A 14,350-nucleotide genomic window follows, 5' to 3' on the forward strand; every position below is an offset into this window, starting at 1 on the left:
TATATACTCAGGGAATGGAGTGTTAAACCACAGACACACACTCTCCGGTACTGAGGGAGTGTTACACTGTCTGGGGAGATGTATATACTCGGGGAATGGAGTGTTAAACCACAGACACACACTCTCCGGTACTGAGGGTGTGTCACACTGTCTGGGGAGATGTATATACCCGGGGAATGGAATGTTAAACCACAGACACACACTCCTCGTCACTGAGGGAGTGTCACACTGTCTGGGGAGATGTATAGACTCGGGGAATGGAGTGTTTTCCACAGACACACACTCCCCGGTACTGAGGGGGTGTCACTGTCTGGGGAGATGTATATACCCGGGGAATGGAGTGTTAAACCACAGACACACACTCCCCGGTACTGAGGGGGTGTCACTGTCTGGGGAGATGTATATACCCGGGGAATGGAGTGTTAAACCACAGACACACACTCCCCGGTACTGAGGGAGTGTCACTGTCTGGGGAGATGTATATACTCGTGGAATGGAGTGTTAAACCACAGACACACACTCCCCGGTACTGAGGGAGTGTCACTGTCTGGGGAGATGTATATACCCGAGGAATGGTGTGTTAAACCACAGACACGCACTCCCCGGTACTGAGGGAGTGTCACTGTCTGTGGGGATGTATATACCCGGGGAATGGAGTGTCTAACCACAGACACACACTCCCCGGTACTAAGGGAGTGTCACTGTCTGAGGGGAGATGTATATACTCGGGGAATGGAGTGTTAAACCACAGGCACACACACCCCGGTACTGAGGGAGTGTCACTGTCTGGGGAGATGTATATACTTGGGGATTGCAGTGTTAAACCACAGACACACACTCCCCGGTACTGAGTGAGTGTCACAGTGTCTGGGGAGATGTATATACTCGGGGAATGGAGTTTTAAACCACAGACACACACTCCCCGGTACTGTCACACTGTCTGGGGAGATGTATATACCCGGGGAATGGAGTGTTAAACCACAGACACACACTCCTCGTCATTGAGGGAGTGTCACACTGTCTGGGGAGATGTATATACTCGGGGAATGGAGTGTTAAAGCGCAGACACACACACCCCGGTACTGAGGGAGTGTCACACTGTCTGGGGAGATGTATATACTCGGGGAATGCAGTGTTAAACCACAGACACACACTCTCCGGTACTGAGGGAGTGTCACACTGTCTGGGGAGATGTATATACTCGGGGAATGCAGTGTTAAAAACCACAGACACACACTCCCCGGTACTGAGGGGGTGTCACTGTCTGGGGAGATGTATATACTCGGGGAATGGAGTGTTAAACCACAGGCACACACTCCCCGGTACTGAGGGAGTGTCACTGTCTGGGGAGATGTATATACCCGGGGAATGGAGTGTTAAACCACAGACACACACTCCCCGGTACTGAGGGAGTGTATCACTGTCTGGGGAGATGTATATACCCGGGGAATGGAGTGTTAAACCACAGACACACACTCCCCGGTACTGAGGGAGTGTCACTGTCTGGGGAGATGTATATACCCGGGGAATGGATTGTTAAACCACAGACACACACTCCCCGGTACTGAGGGAGTGTCACTGTCTGGGGAGATGTATATACCCGGGGAATGGAGTGTTTTCCACAGACACACACTCCCCGGTACTGAGGGAGTGGCGTCAGGGGAGTGTGTGACACCAAGATTCTCCACTAGGACGAGTCCAAGTGTCAACAGACCACGTTTATTTTACATAACAGCTACATAAACAAAAAAAGTACTTAAAGGAAAATATTTAACAGAGATTTCTAACTGACTCCTTCTTACAAGAAGGTAATTAACTTTCCACACTGTCGCTCGCTTGCCGAGTTAAAAATGATAACTGCACTTCACGGGACGGTGGGCACTTGCTTTGCGGAGTGTGTCCAGACCTCACTCCACGTCCACGAGTGAGATCCTTTCCCCTCGACAATAGGGAGCAAGGGAGAATGTATGTAGGGCAGCCGGGTGTCCACTTTCCACTTTCCGATCTGAGTACTTGTGCGCATCTGCAGCTACTGAGAACTCATCGACTCCTCGATTTGAGACCAGTGAGATGAGGCGTGGTGATTGTGGGGATGTGTGTGGAGCTCTCCGCTGCTGGTGGCGAGGGAGTCTGAGTTCACCGGGGGGTTTGGTCACGATGCTAGCGGTCTGCACTGGCCACTGGAGCCTCACCCAGGTGCTCGATCTGGTGCTGCTCGAGGTGCGCCATGGTCTTGAAGCTTTTACCACAGTCGGAGCAGATAAAGAGCTCGGCTGGCTCTGGCTCCTCAGAATCTGAGGGCTCAGCTTCCTGGCACTGTCCAGGGCCCAGGTCCTCATCTGGCGATATCAGCTGCTCTTCTGCAACGCTGTGGTTGGGACGAAGGGGACGGTCAAATGTTCAACTGCCAACCCACCATCCCGTCTCCTTCCCTTCCCTTGACAGCTCAAACTCTCTCGCTCACTCTGTCTCAGTATCCGGTTCCTCCCAGTCTGGGTAGCAGGGTACAACACTCTCTCCACGAATCACAGTATCACCCTTTCTCTCAGGGCATTGGGCAATCTATCTCTCTCCCTATGGGAAATGGGGTCTCTCTCTCTCTCTCTCTGGGTATCGGGGTCACTCTCTCTCTGGGTATCGGGGTCTCTCTCTCTCTCTCTCTGTATATCGAGGTCTCTCTCTCTCTGGGTGTCAGGGACTCTTTCACTGGGTATCGGGGTATCTCTCACTCTCTGGGTATCGGGGTCTCTCTCTCTCTGGGTATCGGGGTCTCTCTCTCTCTGGGTATCGGGATCTCTCTCTCTGGGTATCGGGGTCTCAGTCTCTGGGTATCGGGGTCTCTCTGGGTATCGGTGCCTCTCTCTGGGTATCGGTGCCTCTCTCTCTCTCTCTGGGTATCGGGATCTCTCTCTCTGGGTATCGAGGTCCCTCTCTCTGGGTATCGGGGTCTCTCTGTGGGCATTGGGTTCTCTCTCTCTCTGGGTATCGGGGTCTCTCTCTCTCTCTCTCTCTCTCTCTGAGTATCGTCGTCTCTCTCTCTCTCTCAGGGTTTCGGTGTCTCTCTCTCTCTCTGTATCGGGGTCTCTCTCCCTCTGGGTATCGGGGTCTCTCTCCCTCTCTGGGTATCGGGGTCTCTCTCCCTCTCTGGGTATCAGGGTCATTTTCTCTCCCTCTCCGGGTATCAGAGTCTTTCTCTCTCTCTCTGGGTATCGGGGTCTCTCTCGCTCCCTCTCTGTGTATCGGGGTCTCTCTCCCACTGGGTATCAGGGTCTTTTCTCTCTCTCTCTGGGTGTTGGGGTCTCTCTCACTCTCTGGGTATCGGGGCCTCTCTCTCTCTCTGGGTATCGGTGTCTCTCTCTCTCTCTCTGGGTATCGGGGTCTCTCTCTGGGTATCGGTGCCTCTCTCTGGGTATCGGTGCCTCTCTCTGGGTATCGGGGTATCTCTCTCTCTCTGGGTTTCGGGGTCTCTCTCTCTCTCTCTGTGTATCGGGGTCTCTAACTCTCTCTGGGTATCGAGGTCTCTCTCTCTCTGGCTGTCGGGGACTCTTTCACTCTCTGGGTATCCGGGTCTCTCTCTCTCTCTGTATATCGAGGTCTCTCTCTCTCTGGGTGTCGGGGACTCTTTCACTCTCTGGGTATCCGGGTCTCTCTCTCTCTGGGTGTCAGGGACTCTTTCACTGGGTATCGGGGTATCTCTCACACTCTGGGTATCGGGGTCTCTCTCTCTCTCTGGGTATCGGGGTCTCTCTCTCTCTCTCTCTCTCTGGGTATCGGGATCTCTCTCTCTGGGTATCGAGGTCCCTCTCTCTGGGTATCGGGGTCTCTCTGTGGGCATTGGGTTCTCTCTCTCTCTGGGTATCGGGGTCTCTCTCTCTCTCTGAGTATCGTCGTCTCTCTCTCTCTCTCTCAGGGTTTCGGTGTCTCACTCTCTCTCTCTCTCTCTGTATCGGGGTCTCTCTCCCTCTGGGTATCGGGGTCTCTCTCCCTCTCTGTGTATCGGGGTCTCTCTCCCTCTCTGGGTATCAGGGTCATTTTCTCTCCCTCTCCGGGTATCAGAGTCTTTCTCTCTCTCTCTGGGTATCGGGGTCTCTCTCGCTCCCTCTCTGTGTATCGGGGTCTCTCTCCCACTGGGTATCAGGGTCTTTTCTCTCTCTCTCTGGGTGTTGGGGTCTCTCTCACTCTCTGGGTATCGGGGCCTCTCTCTCTCTCTGGGTATCGGTGTCTCTCTCTCTCTCTCTGGGTATCGGTGCCTCTCTCTGGGTATCGGTGCCTCTCTCTGGGTATCGGGGTCTCTCTCTCTCTCTCTGTGTATCGGGGTCTCTAACTCTCTCTGGGTATCGGGGTCACTCTCTCTCTGGGTATCGGGGTCTCTCTCTCTCCCTCTCTGTGTATCGGGGTCTCTCTCCCTCTGGGTATCGGGGTCTCTTTCTCTCTCTGTGTATCGGGGTCTCTCTCCCTCTGGGTATCGGGGTCTCTAACTCTCTCTGGGTATCGGGGTCTCTCTCTCTCCCTCTCTGTGTATCGGGGTCTCTCTCCCTCTGGGTATCGGGGTCTCTCTCCCTCTCTGTGTATCGGGGTCTCTCTCCCTCTGGGTATCGGGGTCTCTCTCTCTCTCTGGCTTTCGGGGTCTCCCTCTCTGGGTATCGGGGTCTCTCACTCTATCTCTGGGTATCGGGGCCCACTCTCTCTCTCTCTCTGGGTATCGGGGTCTCTCTCTCTCTCTCTGGCTTTCGGGGTCTCCCTCTCTGGGTATCGGGGTCTCTCACTCTATCTCTGGGTATCGGGGCCCACTCTCTCTCTCTCTCTGGGTATCGGGGTCTCTCTCTCTGTGGGCATTGGGTTCTCTCTCTCTCTGGGTATCGTGGTTTTTCTCTCTCTCTCAGGTTTTCGGTGTCTCTCTCTCTCTCTGTATCGGGGTCTCTCTCTCTCTGGGTATCAGGGTCTTTCTCCCTCTCTGGGTATCAGGGTCTTTCTCTCTCCCTCTCCGGGTATCAGAGTCTTTCTCTCTCTCTCTGGGTATCGGGGTCTCTCTCTCTCTCTCCCTCTCTCTCACTCTCTCTCCGGGTATCGGGGTCTCTCTCGCTCCCTCTGGGTATCGGGGTCTCTCTCGCTCCCTCTCTGGGTATCGGGGTCTCTCTCTCTCTCTCTGGGTATCGGGGTATCTCTGCCTCTGGGTATCGGAGTCACTCTCTGGGTATCGGGGTCTCTCTGGGTATCGGGGTCTCTCTGGGTATCAAACTCACTCTCTCTGGGTAGCGGGGTCTCTCTCTGGGTATCGGTGCCTCTCTCTGGGTATCGGGGTATCTCTCTCTCTCTGGGTATCGGGGTCTCTCTCTCTCTCTCTGGGTATCGGGATCTCTCTCTCTGGGTATCGAGGTCCCTCTCTCTGGGTATCGGGGTCTCACTCTCTGGGTATCAAAGTCTCTCTCTGGGTATCAGGGTCACTCTCTCTCTGGGTATCGGGGTCTGTGTCTCTCTCTCTCTCTCTCTCTCTCTCCCCCCCCATCTGGGTATCAAAGTCTCTCTCTCTCTGGGTATCAGGGTATCTCTCTCTGGGTATCGGGGACTCTCTGGGTATCGGAGTCTCTCTCTCTCTCTGGGTATCAGGGTATCTCTCTCTGGGTATCGGGGTCTCTCTCTCTCTGGGTATCAAAGTCTCTCTCTCTCTGGGTATCAGGGTATCTCTCTCTGGGTATCGGGGTCTCTCTCTCTCTGGGTATCGGAGTCTCTCTGGTTATCTGGCTCTCTCTCTGGGTATCGGGGTCTCTCTCGCTCCCTCTCTGTGTATCGGGGTCTCTCTCCCTCTGGGTATCGGGGTCTCTCTCTCTCTCTGGGTATCGGGGTCTCTCTCCCTCTGGGTATCGGGGTCTCTCTCCCTCTCTGTGTATCGGGGTCTCTCTCCCTCTGGGTATCGGGGTCTCTCTCTCTCACTCTCCGGGTATCGGGGTCTCTCTCACTCTATGGGTATCGGGGTCGGTCTGGGTATCGGGGTCTCTCTCTTTCTATCTCTCTGGGTATCGGGGTCTATCTCTCTCTGGGTATCAGGGTCTTTCTCTCTCTGGGTATCGGTGTCTCACTCTCTGCCTGTGTATTGGGGTCTCTCTCTCTCTGGGTATCGAGGTCTCTCTCTTTGGGTATCGGTGTCTCTCTCTGGGTATCGGGGTTTCTCTCTCTCTGGGTATCGGGGTCTCTCTCTCTCTCTGGGTATCGGGGTCGGTCTGGGTATCGGGGTCTCTATCTCTCTCTGGGTATCAGGGTCTTTCTCTCTCTCCCTGGGTATCGGGGGCTCTCGCTCTTTCTATCTCTCTGGGTATCAAAGTCTCTCTCTGGGTATCGGGGTCTCACTCTCCGGGTATCGGGGTCTCTCTCACTCTATGGGTATCGGGGTCGGTCTGGGTATCGGGGTCTCTCTCTTTCTATCTCTCTGGGTATCGGGGTCTATCTCTCTCTGGGTATCAGGGTCTTTCTCTCTCTGGGTATCGGTGTCTCTCTCTCTGCCTGTGTATTGGGGTCTCTCTCTCTCTGGGTATCGAGGTCTCTCTCTTTGGGTATCGGTGTCTCTCTCTGGGTATCGGGGTTTCTCTCTCTCTGGGTATCGGGGTCTCTCTCTCTCTCTGGGTATCGGGGTCGGTCTGGGTATCGGGGTCTCTATCTCTCTCTGGGTATCAGGGTCTTTCTCTCTCTCCCTGGGTATCGGGGGCTCTCGCTCTTTCTATCTCTCTGGGTATCAAAGTCTCTCTCTGGGTATCGGGGTCTCACTCTCTGGGTATCAAAGTCTCTCTCTGGGTATCAGGGTCACTCTCTCTCTGGGTATCGGGGTCTGTGTCTCTCTCTCTCTCTCTCCCCACATCTGGGTATCAAAGTCTCTCTCTCTCTGGGTATCAGGGTATCTCTCTCTGGGTATCGGGGTCTCTCTCACTCTGGGTATCGGAGTCTCTCTCTCTCTCTGGGTATCAGGGTATCTCTCTCTGGGTATCGGGGTCTCTCTCTCTCTGGGTATCAAAGTCTCTCTCTCTGGGTATCAGGGTATCTCTCTCTGGGTATCGGGGTCTCTCTCTCTCTGGGTATCGGAGTCTCTCTGGTTATCTGGCTCTCTCTCTGGGTATCGGGGTCTCTCTCTCGCTCTGGGTATCGGTCTCTCTCTCTCTCTGGATATCGGGGTCTCTCTCGCTCCCTCTCTGTGTATCGGGGTCTCTCTCCCTCTCTGGGTATCGGGGTCTCTCTCCCTCTGGGTATCGGGGTCTCTCTCCCTCTCTGTGTATCGGGGTCTCTCTCCCTCTGGGTATCAGGGTCTCTCTCTCTCTCTGGGATCGGGGTCGGTCTGGGTATCTGGGTCTCTATCTCTCTCTGGGTATCGGTGCCTCTCTCTGGGTATCGGGGTATCTCTCTCTCTCTGGGTATCGGGGTATCTCTGCCTCTGGGTATCGGGGTCACTCTCTGGGTATCGGGGTCTCTCTCTCTGGGTATCGAGGTCTCTCTGGGTATCGGGGTCTCTCTGGGTATCAAACTCACTCTCTCTGGGTATCGGTGCCTCTCTCTGGGTATCGGGGTATCTCTCTCTCTCTGGGTATCGGCGTCTCTCTGGGTATCGGGGTCTCACTCTCTGGGTAACGGGGTCTCACTCTCTGGGTATCAAAGTCTCTCTCTGGGTATCAGGGTCACTCTCTCTCTGGGTATCGGGGTCTGTGTCTCACTCTCTCTCTCTCTCTCTCTCTCTCTCCCCCCATCTGGGTATCAAAGTCTCTCTCTCTCTGGGTATCAGGGTATCTCTCTCTGGGTATCGGGGTCTCTCTCACTCTGGGTATCGGAGTCTCTCTCTCTCTCTGGGTATCAGGGTATCTCTCTCTGGGTATCGGGGTCTCTCTCTCTCTCTGGGTATCAAAGTCTCTCTCTCTGGGTATCAGGGTATCTCTCTCCGGGTATCGGGGTCTCTCTCTCTCTCTGGGTATCGGAGTCTCTCTGGTTATCTGGCTCTCTCTCTGGGTATCGGGGTCTCTCTCTCGCTCTGGGTATCGGTCTCTCTCTCTCTCTGGATATCGGGGTCTCTCTCGCTCCCTCTCTGGGTATCGGGGTATCTCTCTCTCTCTGGGTATCGGCGTCTCTCTGGGTATCAAAGTCTCTCTCTGGGTATCGGGGTCTCACTCTCTGGGTATCAAAGTCTCTCTCTGGGTATCAGGGTCACTCTCTCTCTGGGTATCGGGGTCTGTGTCTCTCTCTCTCTCTCTCTCTCTCTCTCTCTCTCTCTCCCCCCCATCTGGGTATCAAAGTCTCTCTCTGGGTATCGGGGTCTCACTCTCTGGGTATCAAAGTCTCTCTCTGGGTATCAGGGTCACTCTCTCTCTGGGTATCGGGGTCTGTGTCTCTCTCTCTCTCTCTCTCTCTCTCCCCCCATCTGGGTATCAAAGTCTCTCTCTCTCTGGGTATCAGGGTATCTCTCTCTGGGTATCGGGGTCTCTCTCTCTCTCTGGGTATCGGAGTCTCTCTCTCTCTCTCTCTGGGTATCGGGGTATCTCTCTCTGGTTATCTGGCTCTCTCTCTCTCTGGGTATCGGGGTCTCTCTCTCTCTCTCTCTGGGTATCGGGGTCTCTCTCTCTGTGGGCATTGGGTTCTCTCTCCCTCTGGGTATCGGGGTCTCGCTCTCTCTCTGGGTATCGGGGTCTCTCTCTCTCTCTGGGTATCGGGGTCTCTCTGGGTATCAAAGTCTCTCTCTGGGTATCGGGGTCTCACTCTCTGGGTATCAAAGTCTCTCTCTGGGTATCAGGGTCACTCTCTCTCTGGGTATCGGGGTCTGTGTCTCTCTCTCTCTCTCTCTCTCTCTCTCTCTCTCCCCCCATCTGGGTATCAAAGTCTCTCTCTCTCTGGGTATCAGGGTATCTCTCTCTGGGTATCGGGGTCTCTCTCTCTCTGGGTATCGGAGTCTCTCTGGTTATCTGGCTCTCTCTCTGGGTATCGGGGTCTCTCTCTCTCTCTGTGTATCGGGGTCTCTCTCCCTCTGGGTATCGGGGTCTCTCTCTCTCTCTGTGGGTATCGGGGTCGGTCTGGGTATCGGAGTCTCTATCTCTCTCTGGGTATCAGGGTCTTTCTCTCTCTCCCTGGGTATCGGGGGCTCTCGCTCTTTCTATCTCTCTTGGTATCAGGGTCTTTTCTCTCTCCCTCTGGGTGTTGGGGTCTCTCTCACTCTCTGGGTATCGGGGTCTCTCTCTCTCTCTCTGGGTATCGGGGTCACTCTCTCTATGGGTATCGGTGTCTCTCTCTCTCTCCCTGTGTATTGGGGTCTCTCTCTCTCACTGGGTATCGGTGTCTCTCTCTCTGGGTATCAGGGTGTCTCTCTCTCTCTCTCTAGCTTTCGGGGTCTCCCTCTCTGGGTATCGGGGTCTCTCTCTCTATCTCTGGGTATCGGGGCCCACTCTCTCTCTCTCTCTGGGTATCGGGGTCTCTCTCTCTGTGGGCATTGGGTTCTCTCTCTCTCTGGGTATCGTGGTTTTTCTCTCTCTCTCAGGTTTTCGGTGTCTCTCTCTCTCTCTGTATCGGGGTCTCTCTCTCTCTAGGTATCAGGGTCTCTCTCCCTCTCTGGGTATCGGGGTCTCTCTCTCTCTCTCTGGGTATCGGGGTCTCTCTCTCTCTCTGGGTATCGGGGTCTCTATCTCTCTTGGTATCAGGGTCTTTTCTCTCTCCCTCTGGGTGTTGGGGTCTCTCTCACTCTCTGGGTATCAGAGTCTTTCTCTCTCTCTCCGGGTATCGGGGTCTCTCTCTCTCTCTGTGTATCGGGGTCTCTCTCCCTCTGGGTATCGGGGTCTCTCTCTCTCTGGGTATCGGTGTCTCTCTCTCTCTCCCTGTGTATTGGGGTCTCTCTCTCTCACTGGGTATTGGTGTCTCTCTCTCTGGGTATCAGGGTGTCTCTCTCTCTCTCTCTGGCTTTCGGGGTCTCCCTCTCTGGGTATCGGGGTCTCTCACTCTATCTCTGGGTATCGGGGCCCACTCTCTCTCTCTCTCTGGGTATCGGGGTCTCTCTCTCTCTCTCTGGGTATCGTGGTCTCTCTCTCTGTGGGCATTGGGTTCTCTCTCTCTCTGGGTATCGTGGTTTTTCTCTCTCTCTCAGGTTTTCGGTGTCTCTCTCTCTCTCTGGGTATCGGGGTCTCTCTCCCTCTCTGGGTATCAGGGTCTTTCTCTCTCCCTCTCCGGGTATCAGAGTCTTTCTCTCTCTCTCTGGGTATCGGGGTCTCTCTCTCTCTCTCCCTCTCTCTCACTCTCTCTCCGGGTATCGGGGTCTCTCTCGCTCCCTCTGGGTATCGGGGTCTCTCTCGCTCCCTCTCTGGGTATCGGGGTCTCTCTCTCTCTCTCTGGGTATCGGGTTATCTCTGCCTCTGGGTATCGGGGTCACTCTCTGGGTATCGGGGTCTCTCTCTGGGTATCGGTGCCTCTCTCTGGGTATCGGTGCCTCTCTCTGGGTATCGGGGTATCTCTCTCTCTCTGGGTATCGGGGTCTCTCTCTCTCTGGGTATCGGGATCTCTCTCTCTGGGTATCGAGGTCCCTCTCTCTGGGTATCAAAGTCTCTCTCTGGGTATCGGGGTCTCACTCTCTGGGTATCAAAGTCTCTCTCTGGGTATCAGGGTCACTCTCTCTCTGGGTATCGGGGTCTGTGTCTCTCTCTCTCTCTCTCTCTCCCCCCATCTGGGTATCAAAGTCTCTCTCTCTCTGGGTATCAGGGTATCTCTCTCTGGGTATCGGGGTCTCTCTCTCTCTGGGTATCGGAGTCTCTCTCTCTCTCTGGGTATCAGGGTATCTCTCTCTGGGTATCGGGGTCTCTCTCTCTCTGGGTATCAAAGTCTCTCTCTCTCTGGGTATCAGGGTATCTCTCTCTGGGTATCGGGGTCTCTCTCTCTCTGGGTATCGGAGTCTCTCTGGTTATCTGGCTCTCTCTCTGGGTATCGGGGTCTCTCACGCTCCCTCTCTGTGTATCGGGGTCTCTCTCCCTCTGGGTATCGGGGTCTCTCTCTCTCTCTGGGTATCGGGGTCTCTCTCCCTCTGGGTATCGGGGTCTCTCTCCCTCTCTGTGTATCGGGGTCTCTCTCCCTCTGGGTATCAGGGTCTCTCTCTCTCTCTGGGTATCGGGGTCGGTCTGGGTATCGGGGTCTCTCTGTTTCTATCTCTCTGGGTATCGGGGTCTATCTCTCTCTGGGTATCAGGGTCTTTCTCTCTCTGGGTATCGGTGTCTCTCTCTCTGCCTGTGTATTGGGGTCTCTCTCTCTCTGGGTATCGAGGTCTCTCTCTTTGGGTATCGGTGTCTCTCTCTCTGGGTATCGGGGTCTCTCTCTCTCTCTGGGTATCGGGGTCGGTCTGGGTATCGGGGTCTCTATCTCTCTCTGGGTATCAGGGTCTTTCTCTCTCTCCCTGGGTATCGGGGGCTCTCGCTCTTTCTATCTCTCTGGGTATCAAAGTCTCTCTCTGGGTATCGGGGTCTCACTCTCTGGGTATCAAAGTCTCTCTCTGGGTATCAGGGTCACTCTCTCTCTGGGTATCGGGGTCTGTGTCTCTCTCTCTCTCTCTCTCTCTCTCTCTCTCTCTCTCTCTCTCTCTCTCCCCCCATCTGGGTATCAAAGTCTCTCTCTCTCTGGGTATCAGGGTATCTCTCTCTGGGTATCGGGGTCTCTCTCTCTCTGGGTATCGGAGTCTCTCTCTCTCTCTGGGTATCAGGGTATCTCTCTCTGGGTATCGGGGTCTCTCTCTCTCTGGGTATCGGGGTCTCTCTCTCGCTCTGGGTATCGGTCTCTCTCTCTCTCTGGATATCGGGGTCTCTCTCGCTCCCTCTCTGTGTATCGGGGTCTCTCTCTCTCTGGGTATCGGGGTCTCTCTCCCTCTCTGTGTATCGGGGTCTCTCTCCCTCTGGGTATCAGGGTCTCTCTCTCTCTCTCTGGGATCGAAGTCGGTCTGGGTATCGGGGTCTCTATCTCTCTCTGGGTATCAGGGTCTTTCTCTCTCTCCCTGGGTATCGGGGGCTCTCGCTCTTTCTATCTCTCTTGGTATCAGGGTCTTTTCTCTCTCCCTCTGGGTGTTGGGGTCTCTCTCACTCTCTGGGTATCAGAGTCTTTCTCTCTCTCTCCGGGTATCGGGGTCTCTCTCACTCTATGGGTATCGGGGTCACTCTGGGTATCGGGGTCTCTCTCTTTCTATCTCTCTGGGTATCGGGGTCTATCTCTCTCTGGGTATCAGGGTCTTTCTCTCTCTGGGTATCGGTGTCTCTCTCTCTGCCTGTGTATTGGGGTCTCTCTCTCTCTGGGTATCGAGGTCTCTCTCTTTGGGTATCGGTGTCTCTCTCTCTGGGTATCGGGGTTTCTCTCTCTCTGGGTATCGGGGTGTCTCTCTCTCTCTCTCTCCATCTCTGGCTTTCGGGGTCTTTCTCCCTCTCTGGGTATCGGGGTCTCTCTCTCTCTCTCACTCTCTCTCTAGGTATCGGGGTCTCTCTCTCTCTCTCTGGGTATCGGAGTCTCTCTGGGTATCGGGGTCTCTCTCTGGGTATCGGGGTATCTCTCTCTGGGTATTGGTGACTCTCTCTCTGCCTGTGTATTGTGGTCTCTTTCTCTCTCCTTCTCCGGGTATCAGAGTCTTTCACTCTCTCTCTGGGTATCGGGGTCTCTCTCGCTCCCTCTCTGGGTATCGGGGTCTCTCTCTCTCTCTCTGGGTATCGGGGTATCTCTGCCTCTGGGTATCGGGGTCACTCTCTGGGTATCGGGGTCTCTCTCTCTGGGTATCGAGGTCTCTCTGGGTATCGGGGTCTCTCTCTCTGGGTATCGGGGTCTCTCTGGGTATCAAACTCACTCTCTCTGGGTATCGGTGCCTCTCTCTGGGTATCGGGGTCTCTATCTCTCTCTGGGTATCAGGGTCTTTCTCTCTCTCCCTGGGTATCGGGGGCTCTCGCTCTTTCTATCTCTCTGGGTATCAAAGTCTCTCTCTGGGTATCAGGGTCACTCTCTCTCTGGGTATCGGGGTCTGTGTCTCTCTCTCTCTCTCTCTCTCTCTCTCTCTCCCCCCATCTGGGTATCAAAGTCTCTCTCTCTGGGTATCAGGGTATCTCTCTCTGGGTATCGGGGTCTCTCACTCTCTGGGTATCGGAGTCTCTCTGGTTATCTGGCTCTCTCTCTGGGTATCGGGGTCTCTCTCTCTCTCTCTGGGTATCGGGGTCTCTCTCTCTCTCTCTGGGTATCGAGGTCCCTCTCTCTGGGTATCGGGGTCTCTCTGGGTATCAAAGTCTCTCTCTGGGTATCGGGGTCTCTCTCTCTCTGGGTATCAGGGTCACTCTCTCTCTGGGTATCGGGGTCTGTCTCTCTCTCTCTCTCTCTCTCTCTCCCCCCATCTGGGTATCAAAGTCTCTCTCTCTCTGGGTATCAGGGTATCTCTCTCTGGGTATCGGGGTCTCTCTCTCTCTCTGGGTATCGGGGTATCTCTCTCTGGTTATCTGGCTCTCTCTCTCTCTGGGTATCGGGGTCTCTCTCTCTCTCTCTCTGGGTATCGGGGTCTCTCTCTCTGTGGGCATTGGGTTCTCTCTCCCTCTGGGTATCGGGGTCTCTCTCTCTCTCTGGGTATCGGGGTCTCTCTCTCTCTCTGGGTATCGGGGTCTCTCTGGGTATCAATGTCTCTCTCTGGGTATCGGGGTCTCACTCTCTGGGTATCAAAGTCTCTCTCTGGGTATCAGGGTCACTCTCTCTCTGGGTATCGGGGTCTGTGTCTCTCTCTCTCTCTCTCTCTCTCTCTCTCTCTCTCTCTATCTCTCTCTCTCCCCCCATCTGGGTATCAAAGTCTCTCTCTCTCTGGGTATCAGGGTATCTCTCTCTGGGTATCGGGGTCTCTCTCTCTCTGGGTATCGGAGTCTCTCTCTCTCTCTGGGTATCAGGGTATCTCTCTCTGGGTATCGGGGTCTCTCTCTCTCTGGGTATCAAAGTCTCTCTCTCTCTGGGTATCAGGGTATCTCTCTCTGGGTATCGGGGTCTCTCTCTCTCTGGGTATCGGAGTCTCTCTGGTTATCTGGCTCTCTCTCTGGGTATCGGGGTCTCTCTCGCTCCCTCTCTGTGTATCGGGGTGTCTCTCCCTCTGGGTATCGGGGTCTCTCTCTCTCTCTGGGTATCGGGGTCTCTCTCCCTCTGGGTATCGGGGTCTCTCTCCCTCTCTGTGTATCGGGGTCTCTCTCCCTCTGGGTATCAGGGTCTCTCTCTCTCTCTGGGTATCGGGGTCGGTCTGGGTATCGGGGTCTCTCTCTTTCTATCTCTCTGGGTATCGGGGTCTATCTCTCTCTGGGTATCAGGGTCTTTATCTCTCTGGGTATCGGTGTCTCTCTCTCTGCCTGTGTATTGGGGT

General features: G+C 54.7%; 1 protein-coding gene across 1 annotated transcript in view; it reads right to left on the bottom strand.

Moving 5' to 3' along the window:
- Positions 1–1,697: 1,697 nt before the first annotated feature.
- LOC132385497 (zinc finger protein 497-like) overlaps positions 1,698–14,350 on the bottom strand; it is a 149,949-nt gene continuing 137,296 nt past the window's right edge. The window contains exon 3 of the mRNA XM_059957610.1: positions 1,698–2,368. Coding sequence (XP_059813593.1) covers positions 2,161–2,368 — 208 coding nt within the window. The 3' untranslated portion in view covers positions 1,698–2,160. The remainder of the gene's footprint in view (positions 2,369–14,350) is intronic.

Source organism: Hypanus sabinus, assembly GCF_030144855.1.
Source record: "Hypanus sabinus isolate sHypSab1 chromosome 24 unlocalized genomic scaffold, sHypSab1.hap1 SUPER_24_unloc_26, whole genome shotgun sequence".
Taxonomy (NCBI): domain Eukaryota; kingdom Metazoa; phylum Chordata; class Chondrichthyes; order Myliobatiformes; family Dasyatidae; genus Hypanus; species Hypanus sabinus.